The following is a 23,596-nucleotide window of genomic DNA, read 5'->3' as shown; positions in this document are numbered from 1 at the left end:
GTTGTCTTCTCCCGTCCTACCCTATTCCCCATCAGAACTTTGGGCAGGTGGTAGGGTTGGCCCAGTGGTCATAGGAGTGGGAGAGCCAACCCTGTTATGGCCAGGTGTGGCTGAGCCAGCCCTGGCATTGTAAACATGGGACAGCCGTCCCCATTTCTCATCTGGCAGACCAGTTGTAAAGTTGCCCAGTCCTAGACCCAGGGTTATGACTTGACCCGCCCCAAAATCCAGCCCTTCTGTGATCTGGAACACATAAAGGAAGCTGACTTACAGACCCAAAAGCTGCAGGATTTCTACAACACAAGGCAACAATAGGATACCAAAGAAGAGTCCTAGTGAGGACCCAGCATCCATAGTGTAGTAGAAGCAGATGCCTCGTGCCAGACCAATGAATCTTTGCAGCAAACACTTGCAAGTAAAGGTTATGGAAAAAGGGCTCTACAGTGTGACTCACTGTGTCACACTGCAGCTTCTATGACAAGAGTTTTAATTCTTTCCTGTTTAAGTTTTTTTTCCTTTATCTCTTTTGTTTTAATCAGGGGGTGCAGGAGCAGAGGACAGAAGTGAGGGACAGGAAAATGAATGGAATCAACATACATGATGTAAAAGATACATAGAATAAGTTAAAAAATGAATAAGTAAAACAAAAACCTAACTTACAGCCAGTGCTTGCTACCAAGCTTGATGAGCTGCGTTTGATTTCTAGAACCGTGTGGACTGTCCTCTTGATTTTTCCTTGTGCAGATGCACAAGTGCATGCACACATACACACATAAGAAGTATAGATGTACACTCACACAATAAACAAACAGATGTACACATTTTGAAAGGGTCATGTGGCTGCAAAGGAATAAGTTGATTAGCTATTTAAAGAAACTTAACTGGAATTTATGATTTATAAGCTATATATTTCATTTAGTTATGTTTTTTGGGGGCAGGGTCTCATTATGTAGGTCTAGTTGCCCTGGGACTCATTGTATTGATCAGGCTGGCCTCAACCTCTGACCCACCTGCTTGCACCACCACACATGGCCCTGTCTGTGAATAGTATTTAGTAATTTTATTTAAACTATGTATATTTGAAGTTTGGAAATTTTTTTTCCCTAGATAATCACTGTCAGTCATTGAACTTTTTTTTTAACAAGCCAGGGAGAAATATTTTTTGATCTTACTCTTTGCGTTCCATTTTATTTTTTTGAGACCAGGTTTTACACCCAGTCTGGCTTCAAACTCGTGGCAATTTTTCTTGCCTCGTTTTTTCCAAATGTTGCTGTTGCAGATATACCAACACACCTGGCTTTATTCTCCTGGTACGACTATATTCATGTTTGTGAATTGTTTTTACAATACTAACCGGTGCTGATCATTTCTGCATAGATACTTACAAGAAGATTACGCTTTCGGTTGGAACGTGCACCTGGTGAAACTGCATTGATAGATCGGACTGGCAGGATGCTGAAGATGGAACCCTTAGCTACAGTTGAATCTCTGGAACAGTATCTGTTGAAAATGGTGAGCTGTCTGGCAGGGGATTCCCGAAGTAGGCATTTAACATGATGCTTTGTTAAAGTCAAGGACACACATATCAAGAGTTAGGGTAATAAAATTGGGCCCAATAATTCTGTTTCTGGAAATGTTTTAGAAAATAGTCTTACCAGTACCTTGACCATAAGATGACTATTAAAGTTCATCTAATATTGAAATAGTACACAAAACCTTAGTGCCAATCAGTAGAGGTATAGTCTCTTATTCATTACTATGTTTTTTCTTCTTCTTCTCTTCCTCCTCCTTTTTCTTCTTCCTTCTTCTCCTTTTCCTTCTTCTTTTTTTTTTTTTGGAGACAGTCTCATGTAATCCATACTGTCCTTGCACTTACTAAGTATGTAGCTGAGTTGGCTTTGACTCCCCTGATTCTCCTGTGTAAAGAGCACTTTCCAGCAATCCTGGTCCCACAGCTGCATCAGCCCCAAAATAACACACAGAGAATCTATTAGTTACAAAGCTGTTGGCCAATTACTAGCATTTCTTATTGGCTAGCTCTGTCTTAAATATCATTCTGAATATTAATCCATAATTACTAATTATGTATTTCTACATGGTCCTGTCTTCCCAAGATCACATCATAACCCTACTACATTTCCCAGAATCCTCCATCTCTCCTAGCCCACCTATCTTGCCAACAGTGCTTTATTAATTAACCAATAAGAGAAACATATTTACAGAATGATCTCTCCCATCACTACTGCTTCACCTTCCATGTACTGGGGTTGTAGAGGTGAACCATCATTCCCATGTGACAATTTTGTATTATAAACCTAATACAATTATAGATGTGAGTCACTGAGAAAAGTGTCTGACAGTTAATACGTAATTTGAATATCATATATCTGTAAAGGTATTTGAAGACCAGTGAGAATAGAAAATGTTTTTGATAATAAAGACCTTTTTCTATTAAAGTAGTATGTGAAAAATACCCTTACCTGATGTGTGGCTTGGTGACAGTGTTTGTCTATCACGTAAAGCCCTGAGTGCTGATCTCCAGCATGGCAGAAGCAAACACACAGGCAAACTGTGTCACTGATACTGGAGCTTTTTGCTGTGGGACATTTTGTTATTTTGTATTGTCTTCCAGTGTTTAACTCTTGGCTAGATGATTGTTTTAAAAACACTGTTGTAACACAGTGGACTTTGAAAAGGGTGGAAAGGGCTTACTGTTTTTTCAAGTAAGTTTTTAAGGTGACAGTCTTGTGTATTTGCTTTGATTTAGGTAGCAAAGCAGTGGTATGATTTTGACCGTTCCTCATTTGTTTTTGTTCGAAAATTAAGAGAAGGCCAAAATTTTATATTTCGGCACCAGCATGATTTTGATGAAAATGGAATCATTTACTGGATTGGGACCAATGCAAAGTAAGTTATTTCATTTAAGGTAAAGTGACAGTGCTCAGCTGGGAGAAGTTTTAGGTAGCAGAGTAAAATTATTACTCACTGAACCTTCTACTTAAGGGATTTATCTCATAAGTTAAATTTGAGATTATACTCCAGGTTGGCTTTCAGCTGGCTGTATAGCCAAGGTAACCTTGAATTCCTGATCCTCCTGTCTCTGCCTTCCAGCTGCTTTACTAAAGGGGTGTACCACCATTCTCAGTTTATAATTTGGAATTAAGAACTAGTAAGAGCAAATGCAAATTGCATTGATGATACTGATTTCTCTTTTTTTAATTTTTAATTTTGTGTAGAACTGCATATGAATGGGTAAATCCTGCAGCTTATGGACTTGTAGTAGTAACATCATCAGAAGGAAGAAATCTGCCATATGGTCGCTTGGAAGACATACTGAGTCGTGATAATTCTGCTTTAAATTGTCATAGCAACGATGATAAGAATGCCTGGTTTGCCATAGATCTGGGTGTCTGGGTAATACCATCAGCATATACACTTCGTCATGCTCGTGGCTATGGAAGGTCTGCACTGAGAAATTGGGTTTTCCAGGTATCCAAAGATGGACAGAACTGGACTTCTCTGTATACCCATGTTGATGACTGCAGTCTCAATGAACCAGGGTTAGTTGAGGTGTCTTTGGAAATTGGGAAACTCAGTAAAGAGCCTTGTGAAATTTTATAATTGTGTGTTGTAGAGCTCTAGTTTTTGAAATATTAAAGTAAGATTTCCTTTCTAAAAACAAATCACTTGATGTGTAGTTTAGATATTGACAGTTTGAAATACTGGTTGTATTGAAAACGTTAAAAGGATCAGGGTAGGGACCAGCGAGGTGGCTCTTGGTTAAGGCATTTGTTGCCCAGTCTTGAGTCTGAGCCACAAAATTTACATGGTGGACAGAGAGAGCCAACTCCAAAAAACAGATAAGTGTCTGTAAGTGTCTGTGCAAATATGCTCCCATGCACATGTGGGCGTGCGTGCACACACACACACACACACACACACACACACAATAACTAGGGGCTGGAGAGATGGCTCAGCAGCTAAGCTGAGCTCTTAAGATGCTCATCAGAGGACCTAAGTTTTGGTACCCAGCATCCCTGCTGCAGCTTATAACAGTGTGTAACTTTAGTCTTGGGGCATCTGACACTCACTTCTAGCCTCTGAGGGTGGGTATTGCATGCACATAGTGCACAGACATGCTGGCAAAACACACTTGAAACACTCTTAAATAAAAATAGAGATAAAAATGGAATAAAATTTCTTTTATAAAGTTCAGATTATATTTTGATAAAAAGCTGAGCATATTTATATAAACATTTATGAGAGTTGTGTAGTTCACAAATGAAAATAAAGTTATAAATGTTCCACATAGTCATATAATTATCATAGATGTAAATGTTCAGCAGATTAGTATTGCTTGTATGTAGCATTATGGCTACCTGAGAATTTTCTTACTTTTATGATCTCCCCCCCCCCCCCCCCCGTGGGTATGGGTATGGATTTTGTATGTGTAGTACTGAGAATTGAACATAGGGTTTGTATATGCTGAGCTGTACTATATCCCAGGCCAGATATGTATTATGTCACAATTAGATTCAGAAGTTATTTCTTCTAAGTTGGTTTCCACATTTGATATTGTTTGAAAAAAAATACTGTATTAACATTAGGGTTAGTGGGCAAAGATTTTGAGTTTTAAAGTTAAAAAATTAGGTGCTTACAGGATGACTCAGTGGTTAAAGAGCACTGGCTGTTTTTCCAGATGACCCAGATTCAATTCCCAGCAAACACAGGCAACTGACAGATGTCTCCTAAGTCCAATTCCAGGGGATCTGATACCCTCACATCAGTGCACATAAAATAAAGTTAAATTAAAAAAAAAATAGAATTAAAGAAAATATTTAATACATTTAAAATGGTAAGAATTTACAAAAATTTCATTTTAAAAGTATTTTTCCTTTTAAACATCCTTTTGCCTTACGCATTTTGCAAATCAAATATTTGACATTATAAATTCTTTTTAAAATTTCCTATTTATTAGCTATTTTTGTAATCGGTTTTGTTTTCTGAGACAGGCTCTCACTGTGTAGCCCTGGATGGCTTGGAACTCACTCTGTAGACCAGGCTGATTTTGAACTTACAATGATCTATCTGCTTATGTTTTTTGGCTATTTTTTTTCTTTTTTTTTTTTTTTTTTTTTTTTTTGGTGGTAGTATTGTTTTGTAATCAAAACGTGATTTAATGGTATGTTCTTTTTTTTCCTAAAGTTTGTTATTGTGTAAGAAGACCTTTTCACCTCCAATATCTTTTTCATGTGAATGTTTCTTTTTATAATCATGTATTTTAAAACACTTTCTGTCTAATGCATTTATAGATCAACTGCAACTTGGCCACTTGACCCCGCAAAGGATGAAAAGCAGGGGTGGCGACATGTGAGGATTAAACAGATGGGGAAGAATGCCAGTGGACAGACACACTACCTCTCACTCTCTGGATTTGAACTCTATGGCACTGTAAATGGAGTATGTGAAGACCAACTAGGTAATGAGAGGACATGAGATTTTTCTAAGTTTCCACAAGTGTTTATTAAAAGTGACTTGGTTTCTAGCTCCCTCATTCTGATCTCGTAGGGAAAGCAGCTAAAGAAGCAGAAGCAAATCTTAGGAGGCAGAGGCGCCTCGTGCGCTCACAAGTCCTCAAGTACATGGTTCCTGGAGCGCGGGTTATCAGAGGCCTTGATTGGAAGTGGCGAGATCAGGATGGCAGCCCGCAGGGAGAAGGCACCGTCACAGGAGAACTGCACAATGGTGAGTGGGTGGCTAGCCCTGCTGGTGGTGCAGCCATGTGCTGAATGATAAAAAGTATTTCTTCTTCGGATAATTTGCAATTGTGTGAATGTATCCAACCTTTGTAGAAGAACCAATAAATATAATGATTCCACGTTAAAATGAAAAATAAAATAAAATAAAATACAAATAAAGCTGGCCGTAGTGGAATACATCTTTAATCTCACTACTTGGAAGGCAGAGGCAGTGGGTCTCTCTCTCTCTCTCTCTCTCTCTGTCTCTTTCTCTCTCTCTCTGAGTCAGAGGACAGCCTAATAGTTCCAGGCCAACCAGACCTTTATGGTTGAGATTCTTTGTAAATTTAATAATTCATTTACTTAGAAATAGTGAACTTCTTGGATTTTGGTTAGAAAGTTTGCCAATTAAGAAATTAAGTATCTTCAAGATACATTTCTTCTTTTATTCCTTGGTGTATTATTCTCAAGGTACCAATAAATCCTGATTTTAATTTTGTGTGCTTTTCCTGGTAGTTTTAGGATTTAGGCAGCACCTTTTTACTGTATTAAAAACATATAGAAGAAGAAAAAAAATATTAGTGTCCAGTAAAGCAAAGAATAAGGACTATAGTTTCTTGATCTCATGAGTACAGGGGTGCTCAGTCTACCAGCCTCTGGAGGATTTAAACTGCCTTTAGTAGGATGAACTGTACAAAATGAGTACGTTCATTTTAACCGTTATGTGTAGATTCTGAAAAGTCCCTGCCAAATAGTAAGCTACTGTTGACTCCCAAAGCAGCTTTCCTGCCTTTTCTTCTTAACGTTTGAAAGGCTTACTTAGTAGAAGATAATTTGCTTAAAATTAGGTTCTCATCAGTTGTACTGAGCATTAAAAATGTCAAATGTTTATGTTTTTATTTTCAAACATTTAAGCTATGGGGCTGGGAATTGAGCTCAGTTGGTAGATTGCTTGCCTGGTGTTTATGAAGCCCTGGATTAGAGACCACGTCTCTCAAAATAAAACTTAGGATGATAGACTTTAGGAGAATAGTTAACATTTATTTTATAATGTATTTTCTTTAATGTGATTAAAAACATTTAATTTAAATAACTTTAATAAATTAGTTTTATTGTTTTAAGGTTTCCATTCCTTGAAAAATACCATAATTCTAAACAAATTTCCATAGCATTGAATCCTAATTGCAAACAACTTAAAACATAAACAGGTTTACAGAGTACCAAACTAGATAAAATATTTAAAATATTACTATTATTTGGTATCTTATTCTTGTTAGTGAGTTCATATGTTCTCTCATAATTTGAAGTGTGTGGCTTACTAAGGATGGAAGCTAGGGACATGGGATACAGTTCATTTTTTTCTGAATAGAGTCAGCTAAAACACATGAGAAAATTAGAATCTTCATTTCAGAACTTAGAACTTCAGAAAGACATATGTTTCTGATCCCTCACGTGTTACAATTCAGTTTTGGCTTCAAACACGTCAGAGAATATTTTTAGATTTCATATACAATTCCTACAATGGGTAATTTCTTTTTAAACTAATCCTGTCTTTTTAATCTGTGTTTGAGCATAGGAATAGTTCATGTTATATTTAGGTATAGTATGTTCACCTTTTAGAAGCTAACTCAAACCTAATATAAATGGTGTACACTTTTTAGTATATTCCTGCATTATACCAGTTACAGCCATTGCATTTCTGAAGAGTCTATGGTGGTAGAACTATCCACTTACTCACTTATCCTATAAAATTCTAAAGGTACTTAGTTAAACATCTATTCAGTGGTCAAGGCGAAATATGATTCACTGCCTTCTGGGTAAAACATATTAGCATTATATATTATATAATGTTTATATATTTATACTTTGGGCATTTCAGTAAATATTGGTATCAGTATAATACAAATCTCAACTGCATTTAATATTAGGATAATATTTTGAACCTTTTTTATACTTTACTCTGCTGCAGAAAAGGTAGATTAATGTTGGTTGTTCAAAATTTATTTTGGCATACAAATGCAAATTGGAGTAATATTTAAGCTTATATAGATTTGGGGTGGTCAGTTTTCCTTTCAAATAACCTTTGAAAAGATAATCTGCAGGTGGCTCAGTGCTTCTCTTAGCCTCTTCATAATGTGAATTTAGTGTAGGTGGTTGTGTTTGTTTTACATTTAAAAAAAAAAAATGTTCCTGTGATTGGGGATGTAGCTCAGTGGTAGATGCCTGCATGTGCTAGGCCTTGGATCCCACCCTCAGCACCATTAACAACGAAAAAATGTGTTCCTCCTTTTATCAGAATAGGTATAAATAACACTTGCACATCTTTGAGGCCAGTCTGGTCTACAGAGTGAGTTCCAGGACAGCCAGAGCCTACACAGTGGAAACCCTGTCTCCAAAACAAACAAAAAACGTATCACTAGGCTTGGGTTGTCCAGAGATAAAAGTAATACAAGGAAGAACATTAGAGGTATCCAAGAAACCTTTTATATATTTTTTAAGGATTAAATAGTGCAGACTTTCAGATAGACTCAGTAGTATCAAATCACGTTTTAATTAATTAGAGGGCAAAACTGCCTTTTAGTTGGCAGACCTTAAGTGGTTAGTAATGCAAGAGGTACAGCACTGATGATCGCCGATCCCATATTGTGGAGCTACTGTCTGACACGCTCCTCTCTGCTTTCTGCCGGGTCTCACAAACTCCTGTCCCTTTCCAGGCTGGATTGATGTCACCTGGGATGCTGGTGGCTCAAACTCTTACCGTATGGGCGCAGAAGGAAAATTTGACCTCAAGCTTGCACCAGGGTACGACCCTGATACAGTGGCATCACCCAAACCTGTTTCATCCACTGTTTCAGGCACAACGCAATCATGGAGCAGCTTGGTGAAAAACAACTGTCCAGACAAGACGTCTGCTGCTGCAGGCTCCTCAAGTAGAAAAGGAAGCAGCAGTTCTGTGTGTAGCGTGGCCAGTAGCAGCGACATCAGCTTGGGTTCGACCAAAACGGAACGGAGATCAGAAATTGTAATGGAACACAGTATAGTTTCAGGAGTTGATGTCCATGAACCAATTGTTGTTCTTTCATCTGCTGAAAACGTCCCTCAAACAGAAGTAGGGTCATCTTCCAGTGCAAGCACCAGCACCCTAACAGCGGAAACGGGAAGTGAAAATGCTGAAAGGAAGTTAGGCCCTGATAGTTCTGTCCGAGCTCCTGGGGAGTCCAGTGCAATATCCATGGGGATTGTCAGTGTTAGCTCTCCTGATGTTAGTTCAGTGTCTGAATTAACTAACAAGGAAGCAGCTTCACCGCGCCCCCTTAGCTCTTCAGCAAGTAACAGACTGTCAGTGAGCTCCTTGTTGGCTGCTGGGGCCCCTATGAGCTCCAGTGCAAGTGTACCTAACCTGTCCTCAAGAGAAACATCTAGCTTGGAGAGTTTTGTAAGGAGAGTGGCAAACATAGCACGGACTAATGCCACGAACAACATGAACCTAAGCCGAAGCAGCAGTGATAACAACACTAATACTTTGGGGAGGAATGTGATGAGCACTGCAAGTAAGTGACTTTTCCCTTTGGGACCTACTGCCTCCACACTGAGGGCTTCACAGGAGGGAGCGATAGTGTGTTCCGGCTGCAGCCTTCTGCTGATGTTAGTTAGCCATGGTAGACAAACTATGCCACGTGCAGCAGCTTGTGACTATGAGGTTAAGTTCTGAAGAATTCAAGTTTTCAAAATTCAGATTAGCTTGTATTTATAATAAATGTTTAAGCAAAATTACATGATAAAGTAGATGACTATTAAATGTTAAATGCTAATGTTACATTGTAGTATAGCTTTCACTTAGCTCCTACAGTCATTTTAGCTTCTGAAAGCTATTTAATTGTAATTTAAGTTACTAAAGGGTGAAGTAATTCCCATAGAAATTACAGTACAAATTATTCCAATTGCTTCTTTCCCTTTTTGTAAAAGCCAGGCTTTAAATATTTTAAAGATAATAGTATTTTTAAAAACAGTAGTTTTTTAGTTGGCCTTCAGTTGGGTTCCCAAAGTTGTTGCTTTTTAGTGCTTTCATTATTAATGTGTTTCCTGGCCTTTAAAGACCCATTTCTGGTTTTTCTAAGGTGCCTATAATCCTATGTATTTAATTGACTTGCTTCATTTTTCCTTAGCTTCTCCTCTTATGGGTGCTCAGAGTTTCCCTAATTTGACCACACCTGGTACTACATCCACAGTGACAATGTCAACATCCAGTGTTACCAGCAGCAGCAACGTAGCTACAGCGACAACAGTTCTATCAGTGGGTCAATCATTAAGTAATACCTTAACCACCAGCCTCACTTCAACCTCTAGTGAGAGTGACACCGGTCAGGAAGCCGAGTATTCCTTATATGGTAAGTTACACCACAAAGCTTTCATGTACTGATCTATGGCATCTATTCTCTATACATTGTACTTGTGCTTTGTGTTTGGGAAATATGAGAGTTTGAGGTAAGGTCTCGCTTTGTGGCCTTGGCTGGTCTAGAACTCACCATAATTTGAGCTGACCTTGAACTCAAGGAACCCACCTGCCCTGTCCCTTAGATTAAAGGTGTGCACCACCAAGCCAATCCTCCCATATTTTTAACCTTTTATATAAATATCTCTTCCTAGAAAATGGAAAAATACCACAATATGGAGGATTATCTGATTATAGGAGCTGGAGAGATGGCTCAGGGGTTAAGAGCACTTGTTGGTCTTTCAGTGGGTGTGGCTTTCAGGGGAGCCACCTACATAGTGGCTCACAACCCTAGAAAATGGAAAAATACCACAATATGGAGGATTATCTGATTATAGGAGCTGGAGAGATGGCTCAGGGGTTAAGAGCACTTGTTGGTCTTTCAGTGGGTGTGGCTTTCAGGGGAGCCACCTACATAGTGGCTCACAACCATGTATAACTCAACTTCCAAGGATTCCAAAATCTCTTCTGACTTCATGCAAATGGTGCACAGACAATGTAAGAAAAAACAAACAAACAAAAACAAAAAACCCCAGCATAAAATGAATTTTTTAAAAAATTTAAAACTATTTGGAAAAAAAAGACTAAGAGCTTTCATGTATCATCTTCTTTTGCCTCTTGTCAATAATGAAGTCTTAATAACCATCATAAGAAAATATTTGACACCTTTCACTAAAACAAAAAATGTGACAGAGTAGTTTTTGTAAAATGATACTACTATTGGGGGGGGGCGGTAGGGGGAGGAGAGACAGAGTTTCTCTGTCTAGCTTTGTAGACCAGGCTGGCCTCAAGCTCACAGAGATCCACCTGCCTTTGCCTCCTGAGTGCTGGGATTAAAGGTGTGTGCTACTACTGCCCAGCAATAAAGTTATAGTTTTTATACACAGTTATAAGATCTTTTAGAAATAATTGCATGGTTGACTTTTGTTGGTTTGAGACAGTGTTTGGCTGTGCATCCCTCGTTAGCTTGGAAGTTGCTGTGTGGGTAGAGCTAGCTAACCTTGAACTTGGGGTAGTGCTTCTGCCATTTGCCATGATGCTTGGCTAACATTTTTTTGGGGGGGTGGGGGCTTGACTAACATTTGATTTTTTTCAAATTCATTAAAGTTTTCTTAGAAAGTTCTGAAGGTTTTTTTGTTTTTGTTTTTGTTTTTTTTAATCTTCATTGCTTTTATCAGTAGTCAGAGACAAAAACTATTTGATTCTCTTAATGTTTTTAAAAAGGGACTGGAGCGATGGTTTAGCAGCAGTTAGAACATTTGTTGCTATTGCAGAGGACCTGGTTTCAGTTCCCAGCACCCTCTGGACAGCTCACAACCATCTGGGACTCAGTGAAATGGATGCCCTCTGCTGGCCTGTGTGGCACTAGGCATGCTTGTGGCACACATGCATATATGTAGGCAAAACACTAGTATACATTTTTTTTTTTTTTTAAATCTTGAAAATAATAGAAAATGTAGAGTCCCTAACTTCCAAACCTGATCAGGTACATATGTGATTGATTTTGATTTGATTTATGTATCTCTCTCTCTCTCTCTCTCTCTCTCTCTCTCACACACACACACACACACACACACACACAATATTTAGAGAAGGTTCAGAAATCAAAACAAGGAACTATCTGGGGCCCCAGAACGTCTCTCTCTCTCTCTCTCTCTCTCTCTCTCTCTCTCTCTCTCTCTCTCTCACACACACACACACACACACACACACGGACACGGACACATGGACATGGAAATTACTTCTTTTCAGTTCTTTTTATGCAGTGCATTTGACAGTACATCCTAATCCTGGATGTAGTCTTACATTTGGGATTACTAACCAATTATTCCACTATGGGATCATCATGATAAGTTATATACTTTTTATAGTTAAGTTACAACTTTTTCCTTCCTGTAAACATGAATGTACAGTTTAGGGTGTATTGCTGGGAATTTCCTCAGGATAAATTCCTTAAAAAGTAATTACTTCTAAAACAGTCATTTTCCTGTCAAGATGAATTGAAATGCTTTTACCATACAGCCTTGAACATGCTTCCTGTTTTTCCTTTGGCAGTCTCAAGACTCACAGGCTATATCTTCAACCCTCAGTTCTTTAAAAAACAAAGTTTTTTTTTTTTTTTTGATAATTTCAAAGATCTTACATAAATATATATTTTTAATACTTTTTATGTGTATTTCTATCAATGGGTTTTCTTTTTTTTCTGTATGATATGGTCTCTTATATTCTAAGCCAAAGATTTAATATGTTTTATTGTTTTATGTAAATCATATTTTTCTGTTTTGTCCACTAAATGTGTAAAATTTGGTGATTATTACATAAAATCTTACAAATTTGCTGATGTAGTTATTTTCATGGATGCCCTCTGTCCTTTCCTACTCATTTGTTAATACAGTAATTTTAAGTTAAAATTTATTTTTAATTGTGTGTGTGTGTGCGCACACACACACATACACACATGAATATGGTTACTCATGGAGTCCAGAACAGAATGATCCCCTGTAGCTAGAAGTACAAGTGGTTATGACCAGCCCCATGGGTGCTGGGGACTGAACTCTTGTCCTTTATTGAGCCGACTCTCGAGCTTTCATACTTTAGTTCTTGATCGTGGCAATCCTAAGATTAATGAGGCTGTGAGTCTTTAATCCCAATACTTGGGAGGCAGAGGCAGGCGAATCTCTGTGAGTATGGGGACAGCCTGGGCTACACAGAGTATCCCTGTCTCAACCCTGCATCCCCTTTCCCCCAAATAGGGAGCTGTGGGTATGCCAGTGTGAAAGGATGTAAAATGTTAGGGCCAACTGCTATTTTTAAAAGTATTCGTTGATGAAATTACTCTCTCTACTCCTAACACTAACGGACTTGGTAAGACTGCATGAAGGGTGAGAGTAACTTCAGTCTTACAATACTTTATTTAGATGGGAAATTACTGCACTATAAACTTTCTACCTTGAGATACATTGTTTGGTTCTGTGGCATCTTCAAATATTTGAAATTTTGTGCTTTTCTGACTTATTTCTTTGTTTAGGATAAAATTTCACTGTGTAGTTGAAGTCACCCTGCCCCAGAGCCCCAAGAAAGAGCTAATGTTGTAGATGTGTACCACCATGCCTGAATCTCAGAGCATTTTATTGTTCTTGTATGAATAACAAAAGGAATATGGGGAAATGACTTAAATGAATTGTTCAAATACCAGAAAATTTCAATATATGAAATTAAGAGTATATGCCCAAACCAAAAGTGTGATGTGTTAATTTTTTTTTGAAGAACTATATTATGTTCACAAGTGCTATTGTAAATTGCAGGATAGCCCCTCACCTATGCGAAGGGTGATAAATTTTCATTAAACTTAAGATACTTTTGATTGCTGGGCGTTGGTAGCACAGGTCTTTAATCTCAGCGCTTGAGAGGCAGTGGTAGGTGGATCTCTGTGAGTTTGAGGCCATCCTGATCTACAGAGCTAATTCCAGGACAGCCTCCAAAGCAATACAGAGAAACCCTGTCTCAAAAATCAAAAAAAAAAAGAGAAAGAAAACATTGATTGTAAGACACACCATAGCTAAAATTGTTGCCAGTAATTATAGGATACATACTGACTTTACAATATTATATTAAGTGTTAAAAATATTTACCTTTTAATTAATTAAGTAGGATATCATGACTCTTTACTACATTTTGATTATAAGACTTTTGGCTCAAAGTTGTGCAGATACAAGTTGTACAAGTTGCTGAATACATGTAGATAAACTGATCTTTAGGAAAGTGTATTTTCACTTTTGCTTAAGAGTTTATATTCCCTTTATACAGTTAGAAAAAAACTTCTTGTTTAATTTCATTATTCTGCTGCTTGTTTTTAGTTCTCATATAGTCCAGCTTCTTAGTATCTTTATGTTGGATGATATAAATTTGATACATTAAAAATAATTTTTTGTATATGCATATGATGCATGTATGTAGAGATCAGAGGAGAACTTCTAGGAGTTGACTTTTCCCTTCTGCTGTCACTTCTGGGGATTGAACTCAGGTTGTCAGGCTCGTTTTGCAAGCACTTTTGACACCCTGAACCTTCTTGCTGGTAGTTGTTTTGTTTGGAAAGAGAATCTTACTGTATAGTTCAGGCTGGCTTTGAACTCATGTTTCTCCTGCTTCTACCTATTGAGTGCTTGTATCACAACTGTATACCATCACTTTAACATGACCCAGTCTTCATTGGGGAGAGATCCTAAGAAAGAAGAAGATGAAGGGGATTTATGATTGCTGAACTTGCTCATGCATTAAATCATATAATGTGAGAGATACTATATATTATTCTATAACTAATAGATATTATTCTTTTTTTTAATTATTTATTCTTTCAAAGTTTATTGTACATTTCAGCCACAGTTCTCCCTCCCATCCCTTCTCCCAGACCCCTTTTCAGCCTCCTCCTTCCCAACCCACCCCCAGTCCACCCTCCTCCCGGGTGAGGTCTCCAAATGTCAACAAGATCTGGCACAATAGGTTGAGGCATTAAGGCTAAGCATGACATCCCATCATAGGGAATGGGCTCCAACAAGCTAGTTCATATACCTCGTTTGTATTGTGGTCCTACTGCTAGGGGCCCTTCTGATAGTATAAGCTTCATAACATGCAGAGGGCTAGTTCAGTTCCCAGGAGTCTCCACAGGTGTCAGTCTAGAGTTCATGAGTTTCCATGAGCTCGCTTCAGCTGTCTCTGTAGATTTCTCCATCATGATCTTTGCCTCCCTTGCTCATATATTCCCTCCTCCCTGTCTTCAAATGGATTCATGTAGTTTGGCCTGGTTCTTGGTTGTGGATCTCTGTGTCTGGTTACATCAATTGCTGGATGAGAGCTCTATGACGATAGTTGGAGTATTCGCCAATCTGATTACAGGGTTAGGCCAGTTCAGGCACCCTCTCCACTATTGCTAGGAGTCTTAGCTAGGTTCATCCTTTCAGATTTCTGGGAATTATCCTGGGAATTACCCTAGTACCAGGTTTCTTCTTAACCCCATAGTGCCTCTTCTGTATTTCATTGCTCTTCTACTGCATCCTCCCCACCTAGGCCCTCTTGTCCCCTCCTGTTCTCCTCCACCCTCCTTCCATCCTCATTACTAACCACCCCCTTCAGGTTACCCTGTAGATCTCATCTAATTTCCCTTCCCAGGGTGATCTGTGTGTCCCTCTTCGGGTCCTCGTCACCTAGCTTCTCTGGAGCTGTGGATTGTAGTCTGGTTATCCTTTGTTTTACATCTAATGCCCACTTATGAGGGAATGCATATCATGTTTGTCTTTCTGAGTCTCAGCTACCTTTCTCAAGATGGTTTTTCTAGTTCCATCCTTTTGCCTGCAAATTTCATGAGGACATTATTTTTTACAGCTTGAGTAGTACTCCATTGTGTAAATGTACCACGTTTACCTTATCTTTGGTTGAGGGGCATCTAGGTTGTTTCCAGGTTCTGGCTATTATGAATAATGCTGCCATGAACGTTGTTGAATAAAGTGCCCTTGTGGTATGACTAGATAAATATGATACACTTACAAAATGGGTCATTCCTTAATCTTTAAAAAAAAAAATGAAATCATGAAATTTATAGGTAAATAGATAGAAAATATCCTTAGTGATGTAACCCAGCCCCCCACACTCAAATATGGTATGTGTTTGTTTAAATGTAGCTGTTAACTTCTGAAGTCGTCAATAAGCAAGCCACAGTCCATATAACCACAGAGGTTAGGCATAGCCTAAAGAACTAAGATAAAGGGATGAATCTTCCTATGAAGGGGAAGTAGTCATTATCATTAAATAACACCTTAATTCTTTTTGATTGGCTTAAATTATGTTTGTCTTCATAAGGTCTTTTATAAAAGCTCATATTTATAGGTATTGGTTCATTTATTAAATCCGTCATCTTGGACACTCTTTGTTTACAATGGTGTGTGTGTGAGTGTGTGTGTGTGATAGTTTTTTGCACATGATGTTTGCTCAGTAGATATTCATGATTAGGATAAATGACTCCAGTGGGCTCTTTTCACCATATTGTATTTCCTTTGGTACTCAGAGAACAAAGGTGGGGTGTTTGTATTATTATTTTGTTTCAAACATCACCCACATGGTTGCCATTTCATAGATTGTATAGACTGAAATACATGTTGTGATCATCCATTTTTTCCGCTATGCTTGTGATTAGATTCAGTTCTTAATTATTGTCTTATATGTGTTGTTAGGATATATAGGTGGCATCATTAACTGGCATTTATGCTTGAGCCTTTTGAATTTTATCTTTGGCTTGTACAACCCAGATGCAAAGATACCTTGCTTGTTGTTTATTAATTGTATTGACAATAAGGTTGTTGGCTTTTTCCTTCCTAGATTTTCTTGATAGCTGTCGTGCCAGTACTCTCTTAGCTGAGCTAGATGATGATGAGGATCTGCCTGAGCCTGATGAGGAAGATGATGAGAATGAAGATGACAATCAGGAGGACCAAGAATACGAGGAGGTTATGGTAGAGAGCATCTCCCATTCCCTTCATTATTAGAGGATGTACTCTCTTGTAGTCCCAGACTTGGGAAGTGAAGACAGGAAGATCAGAAATTCCAGGTCATCCTCAGCACTTGGGTAGTTGAGGCTAGTCTGGGCTGCATAAAAAGCTGTCTCAAACATACAATAGATGGGATAAAATATTAAATGACAAAAAAAAAAAAGTTAGTGGAATAAAGAACTTTTAAAAAATACTCTATAGTATGGTTATGCCTGGAGTTCACAAGACTGCTTATTGGGTAAAGATGCTTGCCACTAAGCCTGATGACTTAAGTTCAATATTCCCTGGGACTCACATAGTGAAAGGAGAGACTGGGTTCCTACAACTTGTCCTCTATCTCTCTCTGCATACCAGGATACATGTGTACTCAAACATACATACACAAAATAGATAGTGAATGTAAAAAAAAAAAAGATAACCTGCTGTACTCTCTCACTTGGGCTGCAGCAGGAAGATGGAGGGCTGCCTGGGATTCATAGGAAGTTCCGGGCCAGATTGGGCTATAATAAAACTTTGTCTCAAAATAAAGGGCTGGAGTTGTAACTCAGTGTACAGACACAGGCTCTGGATTCAATCCTAGGATTGTGAAAAAACAAACAAACAACAACAACAAAAAAAATACACCTAAATGTGTTCTTTTTGAAGAAGGCTAGTATGAAATGCATGATAAAATAAGAACCCCAAATACCTCATTGGCCAGGGAAGAGAATCATTGTTAAGTAACACTTTTCTTGTGTAGACTGAATGAAGAATGTTGACCAGATCCTTAAACATAAGTCTCTTGGTATTTTTTAATTTCAGATTCTGAGACGCCCATCCCTGCAACGTCGAGCTGGCTCCCGCTCAGATGTAACACACCATGCTGTCACCTCACAGCTACCACAGGTTCCTTCTGGAGCAGGGAGCCGGCCTATTGGGGAACAGGTACTACCATTACCATGTACATAGGAAAACATAATCAGAATGCCTATCGTTATATGCCTAAGCAGGTGGAGTGAGCTGTCAGCTGCAACCCGACTTCCCTGATGGCTTAGGTTGCACATTTGACAGAGAATCCATGATTGTTCTGGTGTAATGCAGCTGTGAGTTTCTTACTTGAAGCTGCTTCATCTTGACCTTTGAGTGAAAATGAGCATATATTAATACAGCTGAGGTTTGTAGTAATCCTAGTAGAAGTTGTAGTAGTAAAGCAGTGGTAGCATACATCTTTAATCAGGAGGCAGAGGCAAGTGGGGTACAAGGCCAGTCTATCTGCAGAGTGAGTTCAGAACAGTCAGCTACACAGAGAAATCCTGTCTCAGTAAAGCGCAAAAAAAAAAAAAAAAGAGAGAGAGAGAGAGAGAAACCTAGTTCCTATACTCTTTAAAAGCACTCCCCATGTGCATATAGATACATTTGGTAAATAAATATCTTTACATGTTTGTTGTAGCTTATTTTATGCTTTAGCAATCAGTTCAAGTAAAGGAAGTATAGTCCCCATAGAGAACTAAAGGACCAGCAAGATGGCTCAGTGATTAAGGCTCTTGCTACCAAGCCTGACAGACCCAAGTTTGATCTCTGGGACTCACATGTTACAAGGAAAGAACCAACCCCCTCAAGTTATCCTCTGACCTCCACACATAGGCATAAACATGCACGCATAAGTAACTAAACATATAAAAATTTAAAGGATGATTTATTTGGTAGATAGAAGGTCAGTTCAGGGATAAGATGTGTTCCCAAGACTTACTGTAGGTGGATTTTCCCTGCCATAGGAAGAAGAGGAGTATGAAACCAAAGGAGGACGCCGCAGGACCTGGGATGACGACTATGTGCTGAAGCGGCAGTTTTCTGCTTTGGTTCCTGCTTTTGATCCTAGACCTGGTCGTACGAATGTCCAACAGACAACAGACCTAGAGATTCCTCCCCCAGGTACAATGTATTTCAGTATCGTGATTAATATCAATTGATAACAAATGGGAAGGTTACACAGAGTTTGAAAAGTAAAGTGCTGCTTATATTCACAGGTTATTAATTAAAACAAAATTTGTTTTTAAGCCATAAGTTGTATAGATGTTGGGACCAGTGATGGGGTTCATTGAGTAAAGGTGCTTGCTGTTAAGCCCAGCAAACTGGTTTCACACCTTAGAATCCACATAGTTGAAGAAGGGGTTTAATAAATTATCCTGTGATCTCCACATATGCTCAGTGGCAACCCTCCCCCCCCCCCCAAATAAATAAATAAATAAATAAATATTTTAAAAAAGATGTTAAGTTTTAAAAAGGCTGTTTTAGTGTTGGGGAGGTGGCTCATTTGGTAGTGCTTACTTTGCAAGTGTGAAGACCTGAGTTTGGATCCTCAGCACTTGTGCAGAAAGTTGGATCTGGGGAGAAGGCGGTTCAGCTCTAAAGCAGCCATTGTTCTTAAGAGGTTCAGTTCCCAGCATCCACACCAGGCAGCTCACAACTGCCTTTAGCTCTTGTTCCAGGGCCGTCTGACATCCTCATCTGGCATCTGCAGGCACATGAACACACACATACACATCTAAAAATACATATTGGGGGTAAAGCTGGGTATGGCAGCAGTTGTTTGTGATCCCATTATTGGAAGGCAGAGATGGAGTTTCTGGAACTTATTGGAAGCCACACATAAGTAAAAAGAAAGCGAGGACCAACTAAAGAAGACATGGTATAGATCTCTGGCCTCCACAAGTATACAGACACATAACACATAAGACACAAAATAAAACTCAACCAATCAAAAATGGATATTTCAAAGGAGCCAATCACAGCTTCTCTTTTTCTCTCTAGCAGAGTTGAAGTTTTATTAAGGACATTTTAAGATAGGTGTGTTGGCATATACCTGCAGTACTAGCACACAGGAGACTGATGGAGGAGGATCAGAAGAAGTTCAAGGCAGCTTCAGCTGTACTTTGAATTTTAGACCAGTCTGGCCTAGATGAGACAGTGTCTCAAAACAAAACAAGAACAACAACAAAAACCTTCCAAAGAAAAACAATGAAAAAAGAAAAGGGGGCTGGTGGGGGGGGAGCCTAGATCCTTTAAGATAGACTTTGAACATGGGGCTTAAGAGATGCTTAGAAAGAAAGATACACTCCAGACAATAGATGTGGGCTTCTTGAGGAAGCTCCATGTATGTTTGCCTTGAATCATGTTTACTTGTAGTCTTTTAAGCAAGGTATTTTTTAAAGGTGTGGTTTTAAATTCTACTTTTCTATTGGATCAAAAGTGTTACATATTAACTTTGAAAGGCTGTCTGCTTCTCTAGTAAAGATTTCTGGAGTCAGCATGGATGATAACTTTTTCTGCTGACACTCTTTTTTATAGGGGTAGGTATGATGGCACATACCTTTAATCCTGAAATTTAGAAGCAGAAGCAGGTGGAGTTTTAAGCTCAGCTGGGCTACATAATGAGTCTGTCTCCACAACAAAACAAAACAAAAACTGGCCATTTTATAGGGTATGGTAGGCAGCTAATGTGCCCCTTCCTATTCCCAGTATCTAGATCTTAAGTTTTTGGAACTTTTCGCTACCTTGCCCTGACATAGCAGGAAGTCTGCAGGTAAGTTGAGTTAAACACCTCCAGGTAGACCCAGTATAATCCTTATAAGAGGGAGGCAGAAGCATCGGAGCCCCAGGAGATGTGGTGTCAAGACGGGGTCTGTGAGGTTAGGAATGCGGTCCATGCACAGCCTCTAGAAGTGAAAAACAGCAAGGGAAAAACAGCTGTGGAACCTCCAGGAGGAATAAAGCATACAGTTCTGGTTTCAAACTCCTAATATTAATAAACTTGTCTCATAGGAGCACCCATTTTGTAGTAATATTGGATCTCCACATTTCTTTCATGGAGAGAATGATACTTATTGTTTGGCTATGTAGTAAAAAATAACAACAACAACAACAAAGATGAAATGAAATTAAGACATCTCAAGTAGTTATCATGGCACCTGACTGTGTCTCAGTAAATACCATGTATTCTAATTCATGGCCCTTTAAGAGGGTTTGCCACTAAACATGGTTTTACTGATAGAAAGAGATTGGGTTCTATATGAAGATGCATGCACTTTGTAGTTTAATATTTTATGTGAGGGTAAATACAGCTTGAATAAGATGTTCTTTACTCTTACGAAAGACCGGTTAGTTACAGAGCTACACACAGCTATAGATACAGCTTAGTAAGGTATTCTTTACTCCTTTCACAAAAGAACAGTGTCAGAGTGCACACAGCTAGAGACTTCTGGGCACCTCTGTCAGTATTGTTCCTATCTTGATACACTACTTTTGCCATACATAAGAATATGGGCTCTGCATCCAGTTTTGTGTATACTAGTGACTGGGAGGATATTATTATCTTTTTTGTTTTCAATAGCAGGGCCGTGTTTCAATTCAAGTACATCAGAATAAAGTTGGGCCTAGAGGCACACGCTTTGAATCCCAGCAGGCGGATCTCTGAGTTTGTGGCCACCCTGGTCTACAGAGTTCCAGGATAGCCAGAGTTATATAATGAGACTGTCTCTAAAAGCAAACAACAAAAGCACAATGGAATGCATTACAATGGAAAAAAAAAAAAAAACTTTTAGGAGACATGAGATAAAGATAAAATGAATTATAAACTAATGAAAAGATGTGTTTTTCCAAGTATATCATTAACCTCATTATGTCTGCATGCATCTTTTCTTCAAATGTATTCATTTACTGTAAATAAAAGTTTGACAGATTGTTGACTGAGAGTAAATGTTCCATGAATGTAGATTTAGTGATAATTTTAGTTTATAATTTATAAACTTAAATACTAACTGTTCATAGTTAAGTATTTTAAGTAAAAATTAGAGATACATCATATACATAAGTTCTGTTTTATGGATATGTATAAATCTGTCTCTAAGAAACTTAGGTGTAATAATTCCCATTTAAAAGTATAACAGAACAGGCTGGAAAGATGTCTTACCAGCTAAAACTTGATGCTTTTGTAGGGGATCCAAATTTGGTTCCCAGCACCCATGTGGGGGCTCACAACCACCTGTAACTCCAGATCCAGAGATTTCTTGCTTCATAGGCACTATATTGCACATGCATATGCATATATGCAAAATATCCTGCATATCTAAAAATATTTTTAATACTTTTTTTCTTTAGATTTTGGTTTGTGTAGCCCTGGCTGCCCTGGAATTCACTCTGTAGACCAGGCTGGTCTTTAACTCATAGAGATCCACCTGCCCCTGTCTCCTGAGTGCTGGGATTAATGTTGTGCATCACCACTATCCAGCAAAATCTTTTTATTTTTATGTAAAACAGTCAGGGATGATGTTATCCCAGGTCTGACAGGCTTGGTCAAGTGGATTGCCATGTGTTCAAAGACCAGCCTGGAACTTGGAGATAGTTCCAAGCCACCCAGAACTCCATAATAAGACCTTTTTTTCACAAACCAGAAATAAGTAAAATAAACCTTGAAGCCAGGGGAGTCTTAAGTGGACACAGTTTAGTGAATGAACGGCCCTGTCTCCTCTTGCAGGGCTCTTTGTGAGATTGTTTTCATGTCTTTCATATCTCTAGGAACACCTCACTCGGAGCTCTTGGAAGAAGTTGAATGCACTCCCTCACCTCGATTGGCTCTCACATTGAAAGTAACTGGGCTTGGAACAACTCGGGAAGTTGAATTGCCACTTACCAACTTCCGATCAACAATCTTCTATTATGTGCAGAAACTGCTTCAGCTGTCTTGTAATGGCAATGTGAAGTCGGATAAGCTTAGGCGAATTTGGGAGCCCACTTACACGTAAGAGATTCTTAACTTGATATGGAAACAAACATTATTATCATCTATAAGCCAAGAATGTTGAGTCTCTGTATTTTGCATTATAGGAAAAGGAAAGGTTTATTTCTTGTTTTGTTGATGGCTAAACTTTAGAAGCAGAAGGAGATACTCTGGAGGTAGTCTAGACTAATCTACTATTCTCAGCATTGAAGACAATATTATTTGAATTTTTATAATTGTGTGTGATAGCTCTAAATATACATTATTCTTTTTTGTGGAGTATGTGAGCTAAGCTACCTCTCTATTCATTCCACAAATAATTGTCAATGACATGGCAGATTTAAAGTACTTGCAATCAAATCTGTACCCAAGCTATATCCCCAAAGATTGAACATTATTATAAATTTCAAAATCTACAAAATGAAGCATAATTGTGAAGAATTACTAGATTAACACATGAAGTGTTTTCAGCTATTGTTTCTAGGACATAGTAAGTGCTTAGTATTACTAAGTATTATTATTACTTAGTATTAGTATTTTATAGCAATAAACCATTATCATGTACTTTCATTTTTGTTAATTTCGCTTATGATATTCTTTTAATAGTTCATAATCTTAGATGATACCTGATAAAGGCAATGTAGATCATTTTGAAATAGAAGGTACAATGATTTTATCACCTCAGACACTGAAAATTGATTTCACTGTCTTAGAAAATAAGCATTTCTCACTGGTCAGTGTTGGTGCACGCCTTTAATCCCAGTACTGGGGAGGCAGAGGAAGGACTACAGAGTAAGTTCCAGGACAGCCTGGGCTACACAGGGAAACCCCGTCTTGAGAAACCAAAAGAAAAAAAGAAAGAAGATAAGCATATTTCTAATTATTGTTATTCCTATCTTTTCTATCTAGTCACAGAAAAAATATTTTTTACCCCATTTTATTTCTGTTACTATAAAAGAAGTCAAAAATATTTAGTATATAGAGCATTCGTGTATTTAAAAGCCGTAGATTTGGGGCTGCTAGAGATGGCACATCTGCTAACCAGTGCTCGATTCCAAGCTTGCAGCCTGAG

At 38.3% G+C, this 23,596-nt stretch overlaps 1 protein-coding gene across 5 annotated transcripts in view; it reads left to right on the top strand.

Annotated features, from left to right (window-relative positions):
• The window catches only part of Hectd1 (HECT domain E3 ubiquitin protein ligase 1), a 90,396-nt gene that overhangs the window by 50,311 nt on the left and 16,489 nt on the right, over positions 1–23,596 (top strand). For 2 of the 5 annotated variants that reach the window (XM_051195814.1, XM_051195813.1), the window contains exons 20-30: positions 1,378–1,512; positions 2,768–2,907; positions 3,237–3,560; positions 5,313–5,479; positions 5,569–5,745; positions 8,453–9,289; positions 9,905–10,126; positions 16,600–16,733; positions 17,571–17,693; positions 18,524–18,680; positions 22,323–22,545. In XM_051195814.1, coding sequence (XP_051051771.1) covers positions 1,378–1,512; positions 2,768–2,907; positions 3,237–3,560; positions 5,313–5,479; positions 5,569–5,745; positions 8,453–9,289; positions 9,905–10,126; positions 16,600–16,733; positions 17,571–17,693; positions 18,524–18,680; positions 22,323–22,545 — 2,639 coding nt within the window. The remainder of the gene's footprint in view (positions 1–1,377; positions 1,513–2,767; positions 2,908–3,236; positions 3,561–5,312; positions 5,480–5,568; positions 5,746–8,452; positions 9,290–9,904; positions 10,127–16,599; positions 16,734–17,570; positions 17,694–18,523; positions 18,681–22,322; positions 22,546–23,596) is intronic. The other 3 variants (XM_051195817.1, XM_051195816.1, XM_051195815.1) reach the window with 3 other exon arrangements.

Source organism: Phodopus roborovskii, unplaced genomic scaffold (genome assembly GCF_943737965.1).
Source record: "Phodopus roborovskii unplaced genomic scaffold, PHOROB, whole genome shotgun sequence".
Taxonomy (NCBI): domain Eukaryota; kingdom Metazoa; phylum Chordata; class Mammalia; order Rodentia; family Cricetidae; genus Phodopus; species Phodopus roborovskii.
Note: the sequence above shows the minus strand (reverse complement) of the source record. Positions and strands in the feature narration are given on the sequence as shown.